The 27,046-nt window shown below is 33.0% G+C and overlaps 1 protein-coding gene across 5 annotated transcripts; it reads left to right on the top strand.

Moving 5' to 3' along the window:
* The first annotated feature begins 9,403 nt into the window (after positions 1-9,403).
* Positions 9,404-17,130, top strand: LOC114315609 (6,7-dimethyl-8-ribityllumazine synthase, chloroplastic-like). 5 transcript variants are annotated; one of them, XM_082909016.1, is made up of 10 exons: positions 9,404-9,784; positions 9,881-10,020; positions 10,612-10,707; positions 12,257-12,320; positions 12,443-12,681; positions 13,793-13,816; positions 13,913-14,083; positions 14,180-15,636; positions 15,729-15,816; positions 16,935-17,130. In XM_082909016.1, exons 1-5 carry the CDS (start codon positions 9,574-9,576, stop codon positions 12,508-12,510), a joined length of 579 nt encoding a protein of 192 aa, XP_082765142.1. In that variant the 5' UTR covers positions 9,404-9,573; the 3' UTR covers positions 12,511-12,681; positions 13,793-13,816; positions 13,913-14,083; positions 14,180-15,636; positions 15,729-15,816; positions 16,935-17,130. The 5 variants fall into 5 exon arrangements, with proteins under 5 accessions (XP_082765142.1, XP_082765143.1, XP_082765140.1 ...); XM_082909017.1 differs by lacking the exon at positions 16,935-17,130 and having other exon boundaries at positions 14,180-14,343; positions 15,159-15,313; positions 15,729-16,150; XM_082909014.1 differs by lacking the exon at positions 16,935-17,130 and having other exon boundaries at positions 14,180-15,313; positions 15,729-16,150.
* The last annotated feature ends 9,916 nt before the right edge of the window (positions 17,131-27,046 follow it).

Below are 27,046 nucleotides of genomic sequence, written 5' to 3'. Positions count from 1 at the left end.
CAGAACCACACAAAAGAGAAAAGTGATGTGGCCATAGAAAATTTAAGAATGGAACAAAATAAACATACCAGAGAAAATTACACATGGCAAGCCAGAGAAAATTACATATATGACAGAGAAAATTAAACATGGCAAGCCAAAAAAAATATGAATTCTATAATATGAAAATGCCAGAGAAATTTACAAAAAACCAAAGAAAAATATGGAATAACCAGAAACAAATGGAGGAATAAACATGCCAGAGAAAATTCAAAGAAAACACATAGATCAAACAAATACCAGAGAAATTCAAATGACAGAGAAATTTACAGACAAAATCACACAAACATCTTCAAGAATAAGTTCGAAACTTAGAGAAATAACATTTTTCAAATTCATGTAGGTTTTTATTACGAAATTGAAATCCTAATTAATGGAAGGCTAGTCAATTGTGTTTCGGAGAAAAACTAGTTGGATTGGAGAAAACTTACCAGAGTGATGATGAAAACCCTAATTTCGAACTGAAATGGCTTTGAGATGAAGATGCAATGAGATGAAGATGAACTGAGATGATGATGAACAATGAAAACGGGTCAGAGAAATTTGTGAGGAACGAATTGAAAAGAGTTTGGCAGAAGATAATGAAACCATAATGGCGACAGTGAAGATGATAGTGAAACCCTAATTCTCATGTTCTCTTACTCATGAAAATGGTTGGATGTTTGGAATGAATTGAGTCGTCGGAATGCAATCGAGTTGAGCATTCTATGTTGATCTGTAAAGAGTATTTTGATCCAAAAAAAAATTAAAAACGCGCCTGTCGTTAGTGAGGGACCTGAGACATCATTCCTATTTAGTGTCCTTTATGCTGTAAATTACTCTTATTAAGGACCTTAAAAAAAATTCCCCTAAAAATAAAATCACGTGCCAACAGTTGCATGACAATTCATTATGAAGACAATAATGTGACATTTCACCAAATTTTTTTTTTTTCATTTTCAGTCTTATATGGTTAGACATAACTTCTTGTGTGGACATAGTTGGAATGAAAAGGGTTTACCGTGATACAGTGTGCATTTTTCATTCCATTTTATTTATAGAACCTGGATCCCCTCTGGTTTATAATTTCGATTAGAGGGCGCTATTCCATTCCGTGAAATTCATCATAAGTTTTATTTTAATGATTTAAATTGTTTATTTTATCAGACTTTTTATGTATATCATTCATAAAAAAAAAAAAATCTGATCCAATATTGATAGCTTTTTCAATTTATCAAGCATGTTAGAAGAAACAAATGGCATATTTTTAAAAACACATCCGTCATCCATATTTTTATAGACAAATGTGATAAAATTGAATAAGTTACGATTATCGGATCAATTTAATTTATTGTGTGAATATTATATAAAAAAGGTTTGACAAAATGAATAATTCAAATTATCAAAATGAAACATATGGTGAATCCCACATGTTCAAACAATGCTCTCCAATTCATGATATATATATGTTGGGGGAATAACAACGGAGTGTATATTTGCGGGGGGAAATCAAATTAATGATAAATTTTACAAACTAACATTTTTTTGTATTTCATCACGAAAGTTTTTTCCTCTTTTCCAACCAAAAAAAGGTCCGCTTATCGTCAATTGGTGGGCCGTTCTGTTTTTATATATTTATGGACGACTTTGAGATTTCTCTATCATCAATTTTTATTTTTTATTTTATTTTAACAAACAGCAAGTTTTTCTTTGTAGTCTTCTCTTTTGTACTTTTCTATGCAAGTTTTTTTTTTTATTTAAAAAAAAAAATACACACACATTAGTAAGGAGACCCTTACTCCGTGATTGAGACAAGTGCTTTGGGAAAAAAATCAAAAAAAAGGTCATATCAGCGGATGCCCATATCATTGTATATTTTTTTATCAGTTAACCGTATATCTTAATATATATATATATATATATATATTTTCCCTGATAGTTGGGTGTTCAGATCAGCTAGCATACATTTTAGGAAAATGATTGGTGGCCCTAAAAAAGTTGCCCCTAATACCCCTAATTTTCATTTTTAGAAACTGTTTTTTTTTTTACTTTCTTTTTCCTTTTTTTTTTTTTTTTTTTACCTTAAATGGAAATACGGGGCATTCGAGCCCCCTGTTTTCGGGCCCTGAAGCACGGCCGTACATTTTAATAGTTGATCTTATTTCACTATTTTTTTTTGGATCACTTCCCGCATATCTCAATTAATTTCAATGATCCATTGAGTGATTCAAAGTAGAACATTTAAATCTTATCATTAACTCTTCATTATCAGTTGACTATTCCCTTGGAGTTGTCCTTATCTCACTATAACATATAAAAAAATTATGAATCAATTTTTTTAGTCCTTACAAGTGAAAAAATTTACAAAAAATATTTTGAAACTAATTTTTATTATTACGAGGACAGCCACTAAAAGATTGTCTCGAAAAATTAAAAAAAATAAATTCAGCGATAAATTTTTAAAATATTACTAATAAATACACTTTTAGAGACAATAATTTGGTATAAAAAAATTATTTTTTGAGACAAAAATTTTTGTTCCTTAAATATTTTTGTTTCTAAAACCTTAATTTGTTATAGTGGATCTCAAATTCAAATTTAAACTTAGAGAGAATTAGAGAGGTCCGTGAGGCCTACTACGAGTCCTATTTTGATAATTTGAACCATTCATTTTGTAGAATTCTCAATATATATTATCCACAAAAAAATTAATTTGATCCGATAATCATAACATTTTCATTGGTTGATTCTATTTGCATGCAAATAATAATTTAGTATGTCCAATAAAATTTTTAAAATTTTAGTTCCTATTATATTTTAATGTAAATTTACTAAGGACAATACCAATTAAACTTTAAAATAAGATATTATTTTTTGGGTAAATTACAAACACACCCTTGAGGTTTATGTAAATTACAAATTACCCCTGTGATTCTAGAAATTACATTATGTTCCTTAAGGTTTCTAATTTCATAACAAATAGGTCTTTTTATTAATAAATTATCAAATTAATTAACAGTTTTTAATAATATTAAAATTTTATTTCAATTAATAATTCAGATAATTTTATTATTGTATAGTTGAACAGTTAGAAATTTCACTTTTTCAATTAATTCTGTTAAATAAAAAATTTTGACAAGAAAGTATTTGTAATTTTCCAAACCATAGGGGGTAATTTATATTTTAAGCAAACCTTAGGGGGTGTATTTGTAATTTATCTTATTTTTTATAGTTAAAATAAAATTAGTATGTATTAATTTCATAAATGAGAGGATAAATTAACACTTGTTCATAGTTAGTTAGTTTTAGCATAATTAACTCATTTATTTATTATATTATATGGTACACTCATGTCTAAGATTATCATTTACTTTATCATTTATGTTTTACTATTTGATGTTGCGCACCATAACTTAGATATTAGATGAGAATGTAGTATCTCACAACAAATCAAATACTAATTTTTAATGGTCAAAGCAGATGACAGCATAACATTGGTCATTAATTAGTGGTACAAAAAAAGTGAAGGGAAAATCAGTGGAAATTTTTTCTTTTAGAACTTGTTTAGTTGTAAATTTTATGAAAGTTTTGTAATTTGACAAGTCACATGCGTTTAGTTCCCCTAATGTCGGCCTCTAGGATTTTTTTTCTTCTCTCATCCACATACCTTCTTCACACAAACCTACCCCCAAATCAACCAACCCACCGCTATTCATATAGTGGGGAAATGGTTTCCTCCACTCTTCTCATCTTCACCTCCATATCTGCGAAATCTATTTTTGAAACCCTTTCTCAAACCTTCCTTTCCTAGACAATCAAAAGCACCAAGTATTTATTTTAAATGTGGTATAAAAAGCATGATCTGAGATTAAACATTTTGATTTAATTGCCTTGTATTTGTATGAAGTTGGGTTTACTCTGAAACTGTGTAACAAAGCTGAGGCAAACATTTAGAGCCCTCAGTTTTGCTTCTTGTAACTATGTAACATTCAACCACCATAGAGTTCAATAATCTAGATTTTGACAATATGAGTCTCAATAATTTGGAAATTGACTGCATGCTAGCATCTATTAACTGTTGACATTGTTACTTTTATCTTGAAATGAAACTTGGATTTTAAACTGTGTGAAGAAGTTGTGGGAACAGATGGTATGTAAATTGGACAACCCCCAAACCACTCGGGGGATGTTTCTGGGTTTGAATTTGCACTTGGGGCTTTGGGTTCATTGATATCTTATGAAGAACTACTTGTTGATGAGAGCAATTATGGAAGTTATAGTATTTGACAGTACAATCTTCACAGCTAGGTGAGGTTAGATTCTTCTGCCATGAGGGCTCTAAATGTTATGGAGAGCAAAACTGATGCTAACAAAGCCATCCTCTATTTGCTGGGCGAACATGAATCAATCTATTATATAGAAAGAATCACTTGTTGATATGTAGGAAGAATAGATAATTTTCAAGTTATATATATTTTGTTTTCAGCATTAATGTGTCATTAAGTCCATTTTTTTTAGTGTACAAATTTTTTTCTTTAATATTTATGTCATTATTTGTGTGTAACTGTGTTCTTAGAAATGAAATTGTTACTACCTTTTACAAGTGATACGAGATATATCTTAGGCAATATTGGTGCAATTGAGAATATGGAGAAAGAAAGAGGATTCATGTAAATAGTCAGAACTAAGCTTTTGAACTGGCAATTATCCTGTAGTTAGAAAGAACAAATTCAATCCTGTAGTTATGGTATATGCCCTTAGCTCTGAATTTATACTGTTGCTGATGGAATTTCTTGATTATTAGGTATTACATATACTTTTGAATTCATTATTCTTTTTCAAATACCAGAATAAATTTTATGGCATCAATACTGGTCATGGAGTCTTGTTAAAAATAGTGCACAAGCTATAGGTTCCATCCATTGGTGGTCCTGTTATTGACTAATGCCTCAACTGCATGCTTTTGTAGTTTAAGGTCAGATGTTGTGGATTTGTCATTTGATAACATTGACTTAAAATAAGTTGACACAATGAAAGATGATGGGATTTTTATTGGTTTTATCTGTACATGGATGAAAGCCTACAGACTCTCTCTTTATATATAGTGATGGAATTAATGTAATTCTTTTTACTTTATCTTATTACTTAATGTTCAAAACAACCATACTACATAAATTTTTTCATTTTTTTATTGACAAAAAAATTACCTTTATTAACCCAGAATATAAAAATACACCGATATAACGAAAGGAAGAAAAAGAAACAGAACGCTTATAGGCACATCCCAACTAGATTGGAATACACCAAAAGCAAATCTCAATCCCTACCAAAAACAAAGTGATAAACCAATAGTTAGCAAGGTGTCAAAAACAACCAATGACCCCAAAACAACACCAAAAATAAACTTAAAACCACCAAAACTCAACAAAAATAGGTAGAAAATCATAAAAAATTAACAATCTAAACACAAGATTCTTTGAAGTTGTAGATTCAAAGTGTAGCAGCACAACAAGAAGTTCAAAGGTACACCTTAAATTCAAACTTCTCAATAATTTTTTGATAATTTTTTTAGGTGCGTACACTTTTTCTACTCAAAAATATTATTGTACCGTTTACTTTTATCTTTTTATTTAAGTTGACTAGACCCTTTTAACTATTAACTATTATTAACTTATTACTTTCATTTATTTATGAATTTGTATATTTTGATTAGTTACTCACCAATTTGGTATAGTGCTAGCATATGATTAGATTTGTATTTCAGTGCCAACATAGTTGGAATGGTTTTGCTTGATATAATACTTTTGCACTCACCATTCTTATTGATGTTATATCATGTACTTACCTTGATTTTCATCAATAAATTCTCTTTTGTTGAAAAAAATAATACAATAATATTTCGTAGCTCGAAAAAGTCGGCTTGAAAGTGGCTCGAATATCCAGAACGGCGTCCACTACTACAAAAATAGTTAAAGATCACATTTTGACAAAAAAAAATATCTCACTTTTATTAGAAGTGTGATAAAAAAAATCAGATTGATATTTTAATCACACTTAACTTGATTAAGTGTAATAATATTTATTTTATATGTCACTTTCAATTAAGTGTGATTATATATATATATATATATATATATATATATATATTTAATCACATCTTCTAATTAAAGTGTGATTATATATACACTAGTACTTTTTAATCACACTTTTTAAATAAGTGTGATTATATATATATATATAATCACACATTCTAATTAAAGTGTGATTATTTATATATTTTTTAATCACACTTTTTAATTAAAGTGTGATTATATATACATTACTACTTTTTAATCACACTTTTTAAATGAGTGTGATTATATATATATTTTTTAATCACACATTCTAATTAAAGTGTGATTATTTATATATTTTTTAATCACACATTCTAATTAAAGTGTGATTATATATACATTATTACTTTTTAATCACATTTTTTAAATGAGTGTGATTATATATATATTTTTTAATCACACATTCTAATTAAAGTGTGATTATATATACATTACTACTTTTTAATCACACTTTTTAAATAAGTGTGATTATATAAAATATTCCAATTTGATTTTTAGATAAAATATACAATTCCTAAATTTCTTTTTTAAAAAAAAAGCCCCAATACCAAAACACAAATTAAAAAAAAAGTCGTAAATAATAAAATTTTCTATAACGTGCATATAGCATGCCGTTAATATATTAATTATATACGATACACGTACCCCAACTATTAAAAATATTAAATATTTAACGACGCACAAAAAATCAACCGTTAAAAAATATATACTTCCACTCCACATAATAAATCAATCGTTTAAAATATTACATTTTTCACAACACACAATTATTATCATGAAAGGTGCTACTTAAAAAAAAAAGAAAAAAAAAGGCGCTAAATAAAAATTAATTAGCGCCAAAACTGAAAAATACGAAACTTTCAGCCAAAAATATTAAAATTAAAAATTAAAAATTAAGAAATTTTCATATCTTTCTATAGACTCTCTCTCTCTCCATCTTCATCCCTCATCACCGCCGACATCCTTTACTTTCCTACCCTAAACCTTTTGCTCACTCACGCTCACTGATTGACCTTTCTCTCCCTCTTCTCCAACCCTCTTCACCGACCTCATAGCTAGCGCACACTAATAGCCGCTTCGGTTGCCCCTGGTGAGTGGAAAAAGAGGGAAGGGAGAGAGTGAAGATTGGAAGACGGTGTGTTTAGGGTTACAAAGGAGGCCATGGTAGAAGAAGAACGATGATGGAAATGGATGAGAGACTCTCCCCTTGTTTTCACAAACAATCTCCTCTCTCTCTTTCCATCCTTCCCCAGGTATTTATTCCCTCCAATTTTCTTCATATTTATTTGCTTTAGATTGCTTGAGATTTGTTGAAATTTCCTTTTTTTTCTAAAAAAATAAAATAAAAAAATCACTTGATTGCTTCTGTTAATTGCTTCAGATTTCTTGATTTATAGCATAGTTTATGTTGAAATTTATGTTTAAAATTGGTGAAACAATTTCTGTTTTTTAAAAAAAATTATTTTAAACAATCTGTTTCTATAAACAAATTTTTGCTTTATATTTGTATCCTTTTGTTTTTGTTTTTTTTAATGGATTTAAAACTAATATGGGTGAGAGTATTTTGGTATTTTTGATGGTTTCTTGTTAATTTTGATGGGTTTATGATTAATTTTGTTTGGTTTAATTGACATAAATCCTTTTAAACTCTAGATTTATTTTTAGTGGGTTTATGATTTTTTGTGCTAGTTTTGAATGCCGAGTTCAATCTTTTATATTGGCCATTTTGGTATTCTGTTTTCTAGATGTCAACTCTTTACAATCTAAGATATTCAGGAGCAAACAATGAAATATTTAGCAGGACTTTTGAGAGCTTTAAGTGGGTCACGGTCCCTTTTCCATCCCCGGTTCTGCCTTTGTACATGTTACTGCTAGAAAAGGAGAGTTGGAGAGACAGAGAGGCCTCCATATATGTCAAAATTAGTGAAAGATAAGATGTGTTTGCCTCAAGGCATCAGTAGAGGGGCTATTTATAGATATTTTCACTTTTGGCTTTGGCTGATAAAATGGTGACACCTGTTTTATGTTTGTTAAAGTGCTGTAATGTTTTTCCCATCTAGCATCCCCTTGGTGCCTTCCAGTCACTAGCATTACCGTCTTATTCCCCCTAGATGATTAGCTCCTTGAAGCCCCTAGATTGATCCCACAACATAACATGAAAACGGCTTCCTAGTGCTCACACCTACCTCTTTGATGGACCGTATTAATAAAATTGTCAATTTGTCTAAGGTTCCATTTCATTTTTTGGACGAATTTGCATCACTAGTCTAGGTGATCATCTGTTGGCTGTGCTACAACCTGTTATAAGTAGTTGCCTTGTTAAGGTAATGTCTGTGGGTCTTAGTATTAAATTATTTCTTAAATGAATTGAATGCGCTTTGTTTTGATCATATTAGATGATATGATACCTGGTTATGAGCAACCATTTATTTTGGAATTCTGGTGCTGTAATAAACTTTAGTTTAGTGTTTGTGTGTTTGGGCATCCCTGCTGGTTCTTCTACATGTTCGAATGCAAAAGATTTTGAGGGACCCTCTTTTGAATTGTCTAGGCATGGTGCACTACCTCTTAGTGCAGTCCGGATCTTTGGATCCCTTTTGGTGTATATTTTCTTTGGATGGGTGCTATATTTGTGTTTTGTAGTTATTTCACCTTCTCTGGTCTTAGTCTCAAAATTGGCAAAAAAATTCAGGGTTCTGCTAGAAGTCATCTATAGCTTACACAACAAACATGGATAAATATAGTCATTTGGCAATTCAGATACATATCACACAGAGAAAATTATGTTTGCTGTGTCATATACACTCATCTAAATTTTAAAGTAATTATTTTTAAAATTTTAAAAGAATTAAGTAATTATTTTTAAAATTTTTAAAAGAATTACAATTGAGACAAAGCCCGATATGACTTCTAATTTTAACATTTTTTCTTATTAGATAGATAAAGACATTATCAACCATGTCAACTCCACCAGCCTTGGTTGCCCATAATAACAATTGATTTTTGTTCGGAAGTATATACATGAAGACTTGGTTTTTGTTCAAAAATTGATAGAAATTGATATCCGAATGAAAAGCACCAAAATTTTATAGAAACCATTGAATTCTCAATTTCTTTTCTTTTTGAAATTGCGAAAGAATCTTCTATATTCATTCTCAGTAGCCCGACACCCTTAGGTATGACTCTTTTCTTCAATAGACGACTACATGGATTTGTAATTAGAAAAAAAAAGAAAAAAAAAACTACCTTTTGTTTGGTCCTCTACTATATTAGTTTATATTGAATATTTTTGTCTAATATACGTTAATGCATTGGAAATTATGGTTAAAAAAATGTAACTATAGTCGACATTATTTGTCTAAATTTTTGTACATAATATTTGTAACCCTCTTCGTCCCTGCTCATAGGGGTTGTCGTTTGAACTTTGAACTTAAGAGTTACAATGGCTGCTGCTGCAACATTTGGTGCTACAAACACTGCCACCACTACTGCCGCCAACAAAGAGTACGATTATTATCGTTCCTTCAATCATGAGAAGAGCTCATGCTCATTGCTCACACCACCTAGACATCATCACAACTCTCCTCTTCGTAGTCGTTTATTTCCTCATCGTAAATTAACACCTATGACAACTTCTTCATTGGCCATCCCAGGTGAATAGTTTTAATTTTAGGTTTATTTTTCTTTTTAAATTTAATATGAAAACTATTTGTGTGTTAATCATGTCTATCTAATTTATTTATTTTTAGGCTTTTGGCCAAATGTTGGAGTGGGTGTGAGCAGTGAAGATGATCTTTCTCGGACCCGATCTTTGTCGTTCGCATGCACAACAGCTGTTCGACATTTGACGGGATCTCTTACTGCAACTGAGGGCCTTCGCTTTGCTATGGTCAGTCTATTTATTTTTTATGTCCACCCCTCTCTTGTTATTTAGCATTTGTTTGAATGAGCACATGGGATTTTTTCAATTTCATCAATGAATGCTTCACTTTGTGCTTATATGCATATATTTTATGCATAATGTACTATGAAATTCTATTTCTAGCTGTGCATTCATGTTTTTCAGTTCTATGTTGGTCGCATTTCCACATTTTCCCTGAACATTCAAATATATTCCAATTTCTGGCCATGTAACAATGTGTTCTACTTTGTCTCTTCATATTAATGCTCTCATTTCATTGCAATTAGTGGTTATGCCTTAACAAAATTTTACAACCTCTTCATTCACGACACCTCTCTCTCCCCTACGAATGACTCTTTTAAAAAATGACTCTTTTGAAATTATGTAGTTTTTATTTATTTACTTTTTGCTCCAAAAAAAAAAAAACAAGAAAAAAACAAGAGGTAAATTGCAACTTGAGTTGATGATTAAGTAATCTAGGTAATGTTGGTTCAATTAAATATTTGCAGTAGTTCAATTTATATTCTATTTTGATGTGTATCCCTTTGATGTTTCTAATAATTTGTTTTCGTTGCAAAGGTTGTGGCACGGTTTAATGAGATTGTGATGAAGCTGCTTTTGGAGGGAGCTTTGGACACGTTCAAGAGATATTCAGTTAAAGAAGAAGACATTGATGTATGTAGTTATCTGGAACCCTTTCAAAAGTTGGTTACTTTTTTTTCCCTCTTATTGTGTTCCTTTGTTGGTAGATTTGTTCACCTAGATTTCCATCTCTACTGGAATAGGTAACAGATGCCTAACCTGCATATCTTGAATGTGTGAAGGGTATAATATCACTGGATTTCTGATCCATGACTTGATTTTCTATATTATAAGTGAAAATGTTGTCTCATTTGGAGTGCCTGATTGATAGGGTGATTTTGATGCCTGACTAGCTCCATATTTGTCATACATGACTATTTTTCCTCGATGTGCTGAATTTCCTGTCCTGGGGCTTGTCAGATCTGCCTGTGCATCTGATGGCAAAGAATCACCACCTTTTGGATAGGTTATAACCAAAAGTACTTTGATTAGTCAGGGATTCACCTTAATAATTGCTAAATTGAATGTCATGCGGAAAAAGTGAACATTTGCTGTGGTAAAACAAACCTGGTCTGACATGATTTAGAATATTTTCAGACCACTATCATGTTAAAACATGAGTTGTTTATTATTTATTGGGGTGGAATTGTTGGTGCTGATGTGGATAAATGTAGCACAAATCATGTAATGCTTTCATCATTCCAATTGTTTTACATGGTCTGTGGTCGTTGTTTTGCTTGAACACTCATTAACAATAGGTTCAATTATTGTATGTATGTATCAGGTAGTGTGGGTTCCTGGTAGTTTTGAAATTGGTGTCGTTGCAGAAAAGCTTGGGAAGTCTCACAAATATCAAGCCATATTGTGCATTGGAGCTGTGGTCACAAGTTTTTCTTTTTAAGGTTCCCATGGGAGGGTTTTTTGGTACACGGCTTCATGTCAACACTCGTGTCTGGAGTTTAAAAAGTCTCTCTTGAGTTCTCTCTCTAGAAGCTCACCTGTCCTAGAAAAATAGTTTGGATTCTGGTTACTAGATTTATTTCTTTTGTAACAAATATAAGAAATTTAATAACGTCCAACTCTTAAATAATATTGATCCAGGCTTTGTTCAGATTGATTGAGCCTGTAGACGGCAGAATTATTATAGACAATATTGATATTTCAACAATTGGTCATCATGACCCCCGTAGCCATCTAAGTATTATACCCCAAGATCCAAATTTATTTGAAGGGACCATTAGGGGCAACCTTGATCCCCTCCACGAGCACTCAGATCAAGAAATTTGGCTGGTCAAACTCAACTGCTTACCTTTTTTGTCTTCATTTTTCTAAGTTTTGAAAAAGAAAATCTTAAACTATAACAGTTCGACCAAGTGAAGTCCATAAAATAAACTGTTAGAAGAAATATCCCAGATATTATGGATAGCCACAACTATTTTAAATTGTTCTGAAATCCCAAGTGATCCCATTTTTTGTAATATGAATTCCTTAGTTCCTTATATAAATTCTTGCCAAAAATTTGTTGTTAAAGTTTGGCTTTCCAGTGTTTATTCCCAAACTTTTTTGCGAGTTTAATGTATGGGCATGTTATGATTACCAGAAAGACTGACCTTCTTAGTGATTCTATTTTGATTTGGAACAGGCACTTGAGAAGTCTCAGCTAGGGGATTTTGTTTGCCGGAAAGAGAAAAAGCTAGATACACCAGGTATTTGCACTAAATATTTGAGCATTAAATTTAAACTCTATTATTAATATTACATCTAGAAGCTTTCCTTTTGGCATTTGTCTAAGACCAGTTGATAAATTGTATTTGTCTGAAATTCATAGTTCTAGAGAATGGAGATAATTGGAGTGTGGGTAGCAACAACTTGTTTCCCTGGGCCGGGCTTTACTAAAACAGGCAAGAATTTTGGTTCTTGATGAAGCCACTGCTTCAGTTGATTCAGCTACAGATAATCTAATCCAGAAGATCATCCGAACAGAGTTTAGGGACTGCACTATGTGCACTATTGCTCATCGTATCCCAACTGTTATTGACAGTGATCTAGTTCTGGTCCTCAGTGACGGTGCGTACACTAATACTTCCCATTTCTTCTTCCATTTAGTGGGCATAAGTGTTGCTACAATCTGCAGAACTTTTTCCTAAGAATTTTAGTATAATTTGCTTTTGGTAATGTTATTAATTTTCACGAGTATCCAAAAATTTGTCATTTCTTTTTCTTTTAAACTTTTGACAAGATAAATTAAGTTAGTAAAAGGCTCTAGAAGAGAAAGTTTCCCTTGTAGATTTGTAGGAACAATAACAACACCCACAACTCTTTAGATATCTTTCTTTTTCACTAGTAACAACAACTAAGCACAATGCGTTTGCATTGAATCAAATTTTCCAAGATTCATCAATTTTTTTTGATGTTCATGAAATGATGAAAACTCAAGGGAGATTATGGTATACAAGAGTACATATCTAATCTTGATCCTCAGGATATGCAGGTGAATATGCATCTTGATTAAGAGTTAACTTTTAGAATGTAAATAAGAGTTTGAGAGAGTTGTTGGTCTTCGAAGTCAAAGTCTTAGGTTTGATATTTTACACTGTAAAAATATTAGAGAGTTTTGCTTCTCATTTCTCAACTTGAGTGTGATGGTATGGCAAGTATTATCTAAAAATGATTTTCTCTCTTTAGCTCACGGTAATTGCTGGAAGCTGAATGAAGGCTGTCGCTTCTTGATTCTCTTGTGACTTGTCCCATCAAATTTATTAACATAATGTTTCTACAACTCGAAGGTTGTTTGTACGGTCGATCTTTATTTTTATTTTCAGAGGAGTGTGATTGCTTTGTATTGTTGTTTTGAAATTATTGTGGGTTTGCGCAATCCATATGTTGACATGATTTTAGCTGATGGGATCACACTCCTTTGCAATGATCTTCAGGTAGCTTTACTTGTTTACAACTAATTGCCTTCAAAGTGATTGGTTGATCAGGTTACTGGAATTTTTAGTTTAAATGATTATATGAGGAACATCATCTTCAAGCATTATGCCCATAATTTTAGTCGTGTGTTATGGTTCATTATAAATTCATTTTTCAATGGTTTTGGAATTTTTATTTCTTTTTAAAAACTAGAATTATCTCTTAACTTGGTTAAATGACATTTGAATATTCGTTTTCTTGGTAGGTGGATCCCCAAGATATTGTTATGGTATGTGGATATATTTAGATACTCTGAACCTGCTACAAATCATAAAACACAAAATGATTTATATAATTACATTGCTCTGAAAATTTTGTCATGTAGGATATGGCCAAAGTTCCTCTCGCTTACATCTTTGCTGCATTTATTCCAGCTGTAATGATAGCAGGGCTTTACTTCTTTGACCACAGTGTTGCTTCACAGAAGGCGCAACAAAAGTTCAATCTCAAAAATCCTTCTGCTTACCATTATGACATCGTCTTGTTGGGATTCATGGTATATACAATTGGACTTCTCCTATTCCTAGCAGTTGTTCTTATCTGCTTTGTTTTACCTAGAGCTTATGTTCTCTTCTAATTTATGTGTTATCAGACTTTGCTTTGTGGACTGATTGGACTTCCTCTTTCAAATGGGGTCATCCCGCAGTCTCCGATGCACACCAAGAGCCTAGTGGACTGATTGGACTTCCTCCTACAAATGGGGTCATCCCACAGTCTCCGATGCACACCAAGAGCCTAGTTGTTCTCAAACGGAAGGTAGACGTAAAAAATTTAAAAACAATGGAGGAATTATTTACTTATACCCTAATCTGCTTTTAGGTCCGGATGTTGAATTTGTTCGCTCGTGTTTTTGGGATGTTGAATTGTGCATTTTGTCTATATGGGCCTGTTTGTTTTGGGTTATGTAGATGGAAAGGGATTAGGATGGTGGAGTTGTTATTTAGTGTTGTGTTTGTTTGTAGAGTTGGGGAGGGGATTAGGATGGTAGAGGTGATATAGATGGAGGTTGGGGAGGGGATTGAGATGGAGGAGGTGGAGATGGTATTAGAAAAATAGTGAGGGGATTAGAATTTTTTTTTATTTTTTTTATTTTTTATATATTAGGAATTTTTTTTATAAACATTAATCTTTAATTTTTTATATTTTTTTATTTGTTTTATTATTTTATATAAAAATAATTTAACAATTCCTACGCTAACTATTATCAAAACAAACACAATTTTACTTAATCCCCTCACTATCAATCCCCTTATTGACAAGCCCCTCACTATGAATCTCTTCCATTCTACCTCTGAAAACAAACGGGGCCTATATGTCTTAAGTTTTCCTTATCTGGCATATGCTTGTCGGCATTTAGGTTTATCTATATGCAAAACCTTTTGGATCAGCATCAATTACTCAATTGTTGTGGTAATTAATTCTTGAAGCGTTAGAAAGAATGCTGGAATCCTGGGAGTTTATTTTCCTTCCCTGTATTTCACTATTTCTTTGCCATAGTATTCCTGGAATTAGCACATAGATTCCTCCTAAAAAAAAATCTGATTTCTGGGTTATTTTCGAACCTGTTACAGCTATGGAGAAGCCTATGATAAGATTCAATATCAATCAAGTGAGCAATTACTGCTATAGAGAAGCTGAGGCATTGACTGATGATATTGAAGAAGAGAGTTAGATTTTTTGGGAGGTCTTCAAGATCAAAAAGATTATTGATAATTGTCAAGATGAGGTTTATCTTCATAACTTTTACTGAATCTTTCTCTTTTATGTGAATTTAATTTTCATTTTTGTATTTTGTTGCTTCTTAAAGTTTTTTTTTGGTAAGAACTTTGATTGATAAATGGGAGATTAAGCAGAAATTCCCTGTTACATTCTGATCCCAGAGTGTGCAACTCATCAATGAACAGAATAATGGCCCATTTGCTTTGCTTAACTTCATCAACCAGTAAAATGCTGAATAGAATCAAATAGAATCAAGCAAAGTAATGGGGAAAAGAAGGAAAACATCACATCAATTTGAAATGATAAAATCCAGAAGGAAAATTCTGATAGGTAGTGTTCAAAATTTACAGCTCTTGAAAATGTTTTGTCACTTCCCATCTCTTGGTTTAAAAACTTATTTTCATTGCTTCTATTTGTTGCAGTGAGGAACATTTTGAACATGCGTTTGAAGGGGTATCTAATAGTTCTCAATGAAGATCTGGAAGGACAAATTAAGGGTCTATATGAAAAGTGAGTGTCATTTCATGCATATGTTTTATATTGCAAATATTTGATCATGAATTGCCATTGTAATTATAACATATACATTTTAATCATGATAGAATTTAATAAACATATTAAGTTGCATTTTCAATTGTTTGACTTGTATTATCGAAGTGATTGAGCAGTTGCTCTTTGAAATTCTAGACGTACTCTTCATTATGTTGGGACCTAGTGGCATTAGCAATGATTAATTCTTAAAAATGAAGTGGTTATATATATATTTTTTTCTGACTCTTTCCTTGAGCTATGTTATATGATTCTTTAGATTTATTCCATTTTCATAATATATTTTTTGATTTTAGCGGTTTTTGATTAATTTATGTTTTTATTTTTCAGGTTAGAAATTTCCTAGAGAGATGCAAGATATGGTTAAAGAATTCAAGAATTTAGTTTTTTTTAAGTTTTTTTTCATTTTTTAATATATGTAATTACTGTTAAAAACTTTTTATTAATTCATTTGTATATATTTTTTGAACATTTAACTTTCATTTATGAAATATGTGACGTTATTTTATTCAATATATGGTTGTGATTTAAAATATAGTATATATTGTGTATTAAATTCTTTAAATGCGCGTACAAAAATAATATTGATTATTCTTCAAATATGTCGAATTTTTTTTAATCACAAGTTTTATTAGTTATTTATCACACTTAGAAGATGTGATTTAAATGTTATTAATCACACTTAAAAGATGTGATCTAAATATTTTTAATCACACTTAAAAGATGTGGTCTAAATGTTTTTAATCACACTTAAAAGATGTCATCTAAATATTATTAATCACACTTAAAAATTGTGGTCTAAATGTTTTTAATCACACTTAAAAGATGTGATCTAAATATTATTAATCATACTTAAAAGATGTGATGAATCATTTTTTAATGACATTTAAAAAGTGTGATTAAAAATGATATTTTTTAATCACACTTTCAAAGATCACATTTTAATAAAACTTAAAAAGTGATTAAAAAATATACATCACACAAAAAAAGTGTGATATTTATCTGTTTTTGTAGTAGTGGTCGTTTTGGGTATTCTTCTCTATTTTTTTCTTCTTTCTTTTTGTTGCTTTCAAATACAGACAGGGGGAAGAGAAGAGGTAAGAGAGAAAAGAGAGAAGAGAAGAGGAGGAGAAAAGATGGAGAGAAGGAGGAGGAAGAGAAGAACACGGTGATGGAGGAGAAGAAGACGGTGATGGCGGAGGAGGAAGAGAAGGAAGATCGACGGTGATGGCAGCATCTCTCTCTCTCTGCCGGTGGCGGCCTGCGGGTCTCTCATCTCTTTTAGATTCTACAATTATTTTTTACAAACTTTTTTGTTTTGTTTTGTTTTGTTTTGTTTTTTTTTTTGTGGTGATTGTTGGTTGTTGATGATGATGTGTTGTTGTTGATGATAGCCTCTTTCAGACTCTATTTTCTCTACTTTTTTTTTCTTTTTTTTTTTTTTCTCTAGTGGATCTGGATTTGAAGATGAAGGGGAAAAAAAAATTGTTGATGATGATTATGATGATGATGATGATGGTGGTGGTGATGAAGATGTTGTTGATGTGTTGTTGAAGATGTTGTTGTTGATGATGATGTGTATCTCTCTCTTTGTGTTCCCACCTCCCTATTCTCTCTTTCTTGTCTCTTCTTCTTCTTCTTCATCTTTGAAAAAAACGAGAAAGAAAGAAAAAAAAAAAAAAATCCAAAACAACGTCGTTTTGGATTCGAGCCATATTATTTTTGAGCTACCAATCAGAACTGAAAATAATAATAATGCCGTTAACTATAAAAATCAACAAATGCCCCATTTTGAAGGTGGTCTGGTAAAAATGAAAGTAATAAAATTTTTTGGGTAAATTATAAACATATCTCCTGAAGTTTACTTAAATTGCAAATTACCCCATGTGGTTCTAAAAATTACATTATGCCCTCTCAGGTTTCTAATTTCATAACAAATAGGTCATTTTATTAACAAATCATCAAGTTAATTAACAATTTTTAATAATGTTAAAATTTCATTTCAATTAATAATTCAGATAATTTTATTATTATATAGTTGAATAGTTAGAAATTTCATTTTTTCAATTAATTCTGTTCAATAAAAAATTTTGACAGTGAGGTATTTGTAATTTTTCAAACCACAGGAGACAATTTATATTTTAAGCAAACCTCGGAGGTGTATTTGTAATTTACCCAAAATTTTTATAGTTAAAATAAAACCAGTATGTATAATTTCATAAATGAGAGGATAAATTAACACTTGTTCATAGTTAGTTTTAGCATAATTAACTCATTTATTTATTATATGATATGGTACTCTCATATCTAAGTTTACCATTTACTTTATCATTTATATATTTAGTATTTTATGTTGTGCACCATAACTCTTAGATATTAGAGCATCTCTAACGTTGAACTATTTTTTTCATCAAATTTGATACAAAAAAAAAAAGGCTCTTTCTTCAATTTGATACGAGTTGCTCCAACAGCTTGCATCAAATGCCTGGGGACGTCTGGCCGGTCGACCGGTTACGCCACTGATTTTTTTTTCCCCTCCATTTCTGTTTCCAATTTTGTTTCCAATTTCTTTTTTCCCTCTTCTTTCTACAGGCCACTGCAACCATCACGTTGTAGATCGCTCTTTAGCAGATACCCAGTTTTACTCGTCTCTCTCTCTCTCCCTCCGTGACCATCATTATTTCCCAGGAGATGAAATGATGAAATGGGTTTCTCTAAAAACTGTTTCCAAGAGCTACCATTACTAGAGACTCACTTTATATGTATCAGTGTAAGAAATGGGTTGGCTTAATCCTTCTTTAAAAGCATCATTTTTCACTCTCTTTCTTTAAAACCCCAGTGATCAAAACCCACAAAACCTTCATTTTGGCGCAAACCCCACATCTTTTTTCAACCACATTCCTCCAAAAAAAGCCCCAACTTTTTCACGTTTCTCTCTAGCTTAATCCTTCTTTAAAAGCAGAACCACCACTTTCAACTAAACTTAGCAAGCAAACAGGGATGGTTGTTGCCTCTAAACTAGAGGTGGAAGTAGTCTCTATTTGTAGAGAGAGAAATGGGTTTCTCCAAAGCTGTGTGCCAAAGCTACCATTTTACAAGAAACCCACTTTATATGTATCAGTGTAAGAAATGGGTTGGACCGATAGAATGAGAGTTTTGTATGCAAGGGACGACTGGTAGGACGTCCTGTGGGACAATTGGTGGGACATTCGGCCGGACATCCGGCCGGTTGTCCGGTGAGCCCAAACGTAAACGCACAGTGTTTTGGTGAAATTTGCTCCGCTTCTCATTTTGGTGAAACTTTTGGTACATTCTCAAGTCAATATCCATTTGGTGAAACCGTTGGAGCCATAAAATTGATATTTTTTCACCAAATTCAAATCTGATGATGAATTTGATTCACCGTTGGAGATGGTCTTAGATGAGAATGTAGTATCTCACAACACATCAAATACTAATTTTTAATGGTCAAAGCAATGACAACATAACATTGGTCATTAATTAGTGGTACAAAAAAGTGAAGGGAAAATCAGTGGAAATTTTTTCTTTAAGAACTTGTTTAGTTGTAAATTTTATGAAAGTTTTGTAATTTGATAAGCCACGTGCATTTGGAATTGTATTTTAAGAGATTCTTTTGTTATATGAATTTATGGAGAATGTGAAATAAATGATAAATATTAATTTTCAAAGTACAATCACCCCATCCCACCGAAAGAAAGAAAAAAAAATATAATTAATGCAATTTTTAAACTAAAATTACCAAGTTTTGGGTATATTGAGATAGCTTGTCAAGGGCATAAACCTTTGGAATCAAAACCAAATGTCTTACTTATTTCTTAAAAGTAGAAAATCCTCGTTGAAGTAGTTACAAGCTCCCTTGCTGCTCCAATAGTTTTGGTAGAAAATCCACAGATATTCAATGTTTATGTCTTCATGTATATTGTGTGTGTCAATTTCCGACCACACTGCCAATCAAGCACTCAGCTGGAGAACATTGACAGAATAGATTAAGCCCGAACGACCTGTCACAAAAAGAAGAGATTCTGGCGGTGGTTCGTCCACCCGGGGGCACTCTGACGATCAAGTCAGTTATCTCTCAAAGATAACAAAAGTGCTTAACTCACTATTCAGATCATAAAAGCATATCTTAGACCCATGAGGATGCCTCTCTTTTATAGCCAACATAAACCTAGTCCCAATAGAAGCCTAGCTTCAATGGACTTAGGATTACTGCTAATCTTGGACTCCCAGTAGGATTGGGATAAACTCTCTAAGAGTCTTATCTTTATCCAAACTGAAGTCCTCTCTCATTCTAGGACTCTTGTCCCTCATCCGCTTATCCCAGATTCCGGTTTCGTCGCAGATAACCTCGGCCTAGCCGAGATCATCTCGGCGCCATGACCAGGACACGTGGCACCTTGGCTGGCACTTCGGTGACACCTCGGCCATGTGTTGTCATTCAAAAATTATGTCCCTACAATTGTCCCCTAGGTTTTATTACCTTGGCATCCTAAGGTGATGGAACCTATATCATTCCTTCCTTTAATCATGACCCCGGTTTAACTTCAGCCTGTAAATTTTTCTTAAAATTTCAACAAGTGTTAAACATGACCTCGGTTTAACTTTAACTTGTAATTTTTTTTAAAATTTCAACAAGTGTTAAACATGACCTCAGTTTAACTTCAACTTGTAAATTTTTCTTAAATTTCAACAAGTGTTAAACATGACCTCAGTTTAATTTCAACTTGTAAATTTTTCTTAAACACGACCTCAGTTTAACTTCAACTTGTAAATTTTTCTTAAATTTCAACAAGTGTTAAACACGACCTCAGTTTAATTTCAACTTGTAAATTTTTCTTAAAATTTCAACAAGTGTTAAACCGATCTTGGCTTGAAAATTCCAACTCCCAAGCATTATTCTCCAGCCCTCTGCATGGCTTCCACCGACTCCTTTGTGGACCTTATATAAAAAATCTTTAACTTAGGCTAAGCTTTTCTCTTCTCAGACTTAATCATCTAGGCCGAGATCTTGTCTTCTAGAATCTGGGATCTGCTCACTTTAGGCTGAGCTCTTCTCTTCTCGAACCTAATCATCTAGGTCGAGATCGTGTCTTCTGGGATTCTCCATGCCCGACCTCCCGCGAATGCCGGTGAGAATGTCCCTTGGTCCCGCCATGCTGAGGGACTGCAGGAACCGTTTTTTGCCCCTTTTCTGGGCACCTTTCTTGGCCGCTGGAAACGGCGTATCTTGTAGCGGGAACAGTGGCTGCATGACGTTGTTCTGTATCAGGAAATTGACGATCGTTTGCAGGTTCGCCAATTTGTCTGCCATTCCCTTCATCTCATCGTCCCTCCGCATGCATCTATCTTTCCATACCTGGAGGTCGTCCTCGCTATAATTCCCGCTCCTGGTCTGATTTCTTCGGTACGCCGCCCTCCTGGCCGACGTCCTTTCCTCCGTGATTCTTATCACGAGTCTTTTCGTTGCAATTGTCTTCTTTGACGTCAAGGTCAATATGTTTTCCACTCTCAGTAGGGGTGTCGTCCCCAACCTTCTGTTTTTGTCCGTCGTTGGCCATCTATTCTCCTTTCTTTCCTATAGACGGTGCTAAATTGTGTGTGTCAATTTCCGACCACACTGGCAATCAAGCACTCAGCTGGAGATCACTGGCAGAATAGATTAAGCTCGAACGACTTGTCACAAAAAGAAAAGATTTCGGCGGTGGTTCGTCCACCCGGGGGCATTTCGACGATCAAGTCAGTTATCTCTCAAAGATAGCAAAAGTGCTTAACTCACTATTCAGAGCATAAAAAGCATACCTTAGACCTATGGGGTGCCTCTCTTTTATAGCCATCACTTACCTAATCCCAATAGAAGCCTAGCTTCAATGGACTTAGGATTACTGCTAATCTTAGACTCCCAGTAGGATTGGGATCAACTCTCTAAGAGTCTTATCTTTATCCAAACTGAAGTTCTTTCCCATTCTAGGACTCTTGTCCCTTATCCGCTTATCCCGGATTCCGGTTTCTTCGCAGATAACCTCGGCCTAGCCGAGATCATCTCGGTGTCATGACCAAGACACGTGACACCTCGGCTGACACTTCGGTGTCACCTCGGCCACGTATTGTCATTCAAAAATTATGTCTCCACAACTGCCTCCTAAGTTCTATTACCTCGGCATCCTGAGGTGATGGAACCTATATCATTCCTTTCATTTAGCACATCGACTAAGTTCGCCTTATCCTTCACTACGAGGTCATCATTCGTCGGCTCAAATATGACCAAGACTTAGTCTGTTTTCATCAATGCCTTAGAACCAAAAAACCAAGTTTTGTTCAAGTTTCACAAACGAGATCGTCCTCCTAGCCGAGGTCCTGCTCCATTAAATTAAGAACTCCAAGAGTTTCATCATGCGTATGAGCTGTCACGCACTGTAACTCAACCGTTTTTGCCACGTGTCTTTCCTCTACTGAGTCGTGCCTGACACGCGTCATTAAGTCGCATCGCACTTGCGTGCGTCGTCTGACAAACACATCGTCCTAGGCACACTAAATGCGTTTTTTTCGCCATTTCGTGTGTTTGATCAAAATCACTCATCTCTCTCCGTCTTTTCACTTTTGCATCTTCGTCTTCGTGCAAGCTTTCTCTCTCTAACTTTCTCTAATCCTCCTATTGCTTCAAGCTCTAAAGCTCTCTGCAATCACCGCCGTTCACCTCCTCCGGCGAGGTTTTTGCTAATCCTTTCCGTTTGCTGTCATCATCTGACTCCGGTGTACTCAACATCGGCTTCATTTTTCTTCGGTGAGTCACTATTTACTCCTTTATCAGTCTGTGTTTTTCTTTGTACCTTGTACTTTTTTTTTTTACTTTTTGAAACAATGTAAGCTTTAATTTGGCCGACGTGTCATTTTTGTAATCTGAACAATCATTCTTCAATGTCAGGCCGAGGTACCTTCTTTCCTTATCTGAATGCATATACAACTTTTTTCCCTTTCAAGTGCTTTGAATGTTTGCCTTCTTTTTACTCTTGCCTGATTCTATACTGAGAATAATTTGTATGTCTTCAATGTACACCTTAATTGTGCAACCTCCTCGGGGTGGAATACCTCGGTTAAACCACTATCGGTTTATTTCGGCAAGTACATAGGTACTTATTTTCAATACAACCTTGGCTTAACTTGTAAATTTTTCTTAAAAATTTCAACAAGTGTTTAAACCAATCTTCTTTTAACATAACCTTGGATTCACTTCAACTTGTAAATTTTTCATAAAATTTCAACAAGTGTTAAACATGACCTCAGTTTAACTTTAACTTGTAAATTTTTCTTAAATTTCAACAAGTGTTAAACATGACCTCAGTTTAACTTTAACTTGATGACCTTAGTTTAACTTTAACTTGTAAATTTTTCTTAAAAATTTCAACAAGTGTTAAACATGATCTCAGTTTAACTTCAACTTGTAAATTTTTCTTAAATTTCAACAAGTATTAAACATGACCTCAATTTAACTTCAACTTGTAAATTTTTCTTAAATTTCAACATGTGTTAAACATAACCTCGGTTTAACTTTAACTTGTAATTTTTTCTTTAAAATTTCAACAAGTGTTAAACATGACCTCGGTTTAACTTCAACTCGTAAATTTTTCTTAAATTTCAACAAGTGTTAAACATGACCATAGTCTCTTGTTTGTTGGATCCATTGTTACCTCGGCCTTGCTTCGGTGAGCCGTTTCCTTTCTCTTGTTTTGTCGCCTTCATCTCCGGCGTGTCTTCCTCGGTTCTAGCATATTTCTCAATTCTGGCCATGAGTTCCTCCATACTTTTTGGCAATGTCTTGGCTAATGTCTTTCGAAGCGGACAATCATCTTTCAGGCCGTTCTTGAAAGACATGACCGCCACCTCTTGGTTGTATGCTGGTATTCGGTTGAACACCTCGTAATACCTCTTGGCATAAACCCTATGGCTTTCATCCTCACTGATTCTCAGGGCCATCAGGGAGTCCACCATTAATGGCTGTAGTTTGTTTGTCACAAACCTGACCACAAACATCTCGGCCAGGCCCTCATAGGTTTTCACAGTTCCTTTCGACAACTTGTGAAACCAGTCCGATGAAATTTCCCCGAAGGACGAGGGGAACACCTTGCAGAGCAACGGCTCATTCCCGGTGTATAATGCCATCGAGTTCATGTACAAGCCGACGTGAAAATTAGGGTCTGACTTGCCGTCGTATATCTGGAATCTCGGCATGTGAAACCTCTTTAGGGCTTCAAATTTGTCAAATTCTATCGAAAACGGCGTTCTCGGCTTAACCGGAGAGGTGACCTCAACGTCTTGTCGCTTTCTCTAGAGGTAATCCCTCAGATCCTCCTTGATTCGTTTAGGAGCTCGGCTATCTCCGGATTTCAGCCTCTTTGGTGCACTACTTCTAGTGTCATTGTGAGTTCTTTTGGATCTCCCTCCATTGGTCGTGTCGAAACAGAGTTCCTTTCCCTGAACATCCCGATGTTCTTTGGTGCAGGTTTCTTTTGTTCGACGTGTCTTTTGGGATTCTCCATGCCCGACCTCTCGTGAAGGCCACGTGTTGTCATTCAAAAATTATGTCCCCACATATACTAATGTTCATGATAGTTGTTTACCCACTAAAAGGGTTTGTCAATTATTCATACTTTATTTACGCATCTCTTAAAGGATCTGTACCATATGTAGCTTATAATTAAAGAAAAAAATAGTATAATTTTATATTTTTTGAATCATAATCTTTAAAAAAAAAAAATCATAACCAAACAGTATATGAGACATAACCAAATATCTCAAAATAATTTTATAACTAAAGAAGAATATTATTCATAACTAAAGAAAAAAAAATAGCGTAACCCAAAATGTATATGATATGGGATGTGTATTGTAAAAGAAAAATGTTAGAGATCCCAAATGTTTTACCAACATTTCTACCAAATATCTTATATGGGTGTGGGACCCACACCATGTAGGTTTCATGTGGGTCCCATACCCATGTAAGACTTTTGATAGAAATATTAATAAAATATTTGAAATTTCTAACATTATTCATTGTAAAATCCTCATTTCCTTAATTTATTTGTTATAAATAAATTATAAAAACTCCATATTCCTATCACAAACATTTCATTTCCGAGGCTTTCCTATGTCTGAATGACCATACCTTCTTTCTCTCTTTCATTTTTATCGTCCATCAATCAAAGAGAAAATATACATATATATATATATATATATATAATTTTTCATTTCCTCCTATAGTTATGTAGCCCCTTGTGAAATATGCGTGGCCAACTTATCGAAGTCCTTACGTGAACTTCCGTCTTCTTTTATGGCATCTAATGCTGCCCTACGTAGCTTCCCTACTCGCTCATTCCCAATCTCTTGCTTGCTCACCAACAAAAGGCATGTCTTTGGCATTCTCTACGCCAGAGGGAAGGGAAGGGTGCGCAGGGAAAGGCAAGACGAGAGTGTGGATGGAAGGGTGTTTGGAGAGAAGTGGGGGTGAGGAGAGAGGTTTTTGGGTTAGGTCCAGAAGTGGCATGATGTGCCCCTGCGCAGGGTAAGGGAACACATATGTGCTATCTCCGGTGGTCGTCATAGAGTCAGCAATATCACAATCTAAAGAGTAAATATACAATGTGTTTTGTGTATTTTGACGTCTGAAGAGGGGTAGATATAGGAAATCTAAATGCACAAATATTTTCAAATAATGGGATATAAATTATGAGATAAAAAGTGTGAAACTTATCAGGTGTTTCATATCTATGTTTGATTCTGTAAATATATTTCGTGTTGATGATAGCGGAACTGGGGTATATGTTGAAACAGTGTTGGAGGGGGTTGGTTGGATTGGAGTAAGTGGAGAACCAGATACTCTTTCTTGTGTACATTTTATATTATCATTTTAGTGCATGAGTTTTAATTTGGTAGATGCTCGCGCAGTGCTAATTAACCATTGATTAATGTTTATATATATATATATATATATATTAATAATTTTACTACAGCCCGTCCCATCCCATAGAATATGATTTAGAATTTTAAACAAAAGTTAAAAATCTAAATCCGCCCATGAATCCAATCCATCTCGACCATTCCATAAGCCAGACTCAAACTCTTCCGTCCAAAAAAATTAATATTATCCAAAATATAATACTGTTAAATTCAATTGTAATCTATTAAAATCAATACTGTTCCATTTTTTTTTTTAAAAAAAGGAAAGTACACAAAACATAATTTGTTAAAATTGAATTTGACAGTGACAGGTGATATCCCCTTAACTCTTGACATACAACATTGTCATAATTTGTTAATTTGGTAAATTTATGCTTTAATTTGATTATTTTAATAGTATTACTTATTTGACCATATGAATTATTAAAAGGAAAATTTAGCCAAAACTCCTCTATTGAACCCTTATTTGGTGAAAATGATAGCCTAATTTATTTTACTTGATAAACCCCCTAAGGAGAAAACACATAATTGAAAAAAAGACAAAGTAAAATATCTTCCTTTTTTTTTGGACAATATTTCCAGATGTAACATGTTACTGCCAAAAGAATAACATGTTACTATCAAATAGAGTAACTGTCAAACAGAGTAACATCTTATTGTGAGACAAAGTAATATGTTGCTGTCAAACAAAATAGCATGTTACTGTTACTATTTACATCAATTTCGATAGTAATAATTTTTTTTTTGGTGAAAAATTTCATAATCAACATGGATCTTATTTGATAGATTTTGATAAAAAAATTCTAAAAATACTAATTTTATTAAAAACCGACATCTACATCAAAAGTTTTATTATTTTAAAGTTTAATATTTTGATAATAATGATATGTGTTGGATTTTTCAAGAATTTTTTTTTTTTTTTTTTTGTATTTGTTCTTAATATATTAAAGTTTTATTACGAGTTTTGACCAAATCTCCCATATTAAAAAAAGAAAAAATGAAACAATCAAATGGTCAAACAAGCCTGTAAGATTTGGACTTACGGATGGAATGTGATTTTAATTTTTTTAAATAAGCCCAGTCTCTCCCATTGATGACCCCTTTATAAAGATTTAAACTTTATATAATTTAAATCATACTCAAAATAAATTTAATCCGTATGTTTTAAATTTTATTTATTTATTTATTTTGTCTTTCTGAATATAATATTGATGGGATC

The sequence above is a fragment of the Camellia sinensis genome, chromosome 15 (genome assembly GCF_055761805.1).
Source record: "Camellia sinensis isolate YWXY chromosome 15, ASM5576180v1, whole genome shotgun sequence".
In the NCBI taxonomy this organism is placed as follows: domain Eukaryota; kingdom Viridiplantae; phylum Streptophyta; class Magnoliopsida; order Ericales; family Theaceae; genus Camellia; species Camellia sinensis.
The sequence above is the reverse complement of the archived record's forward strand: the minus strand, read 5'-3'. Positions and strand labels throughout refer to the sequence as shown.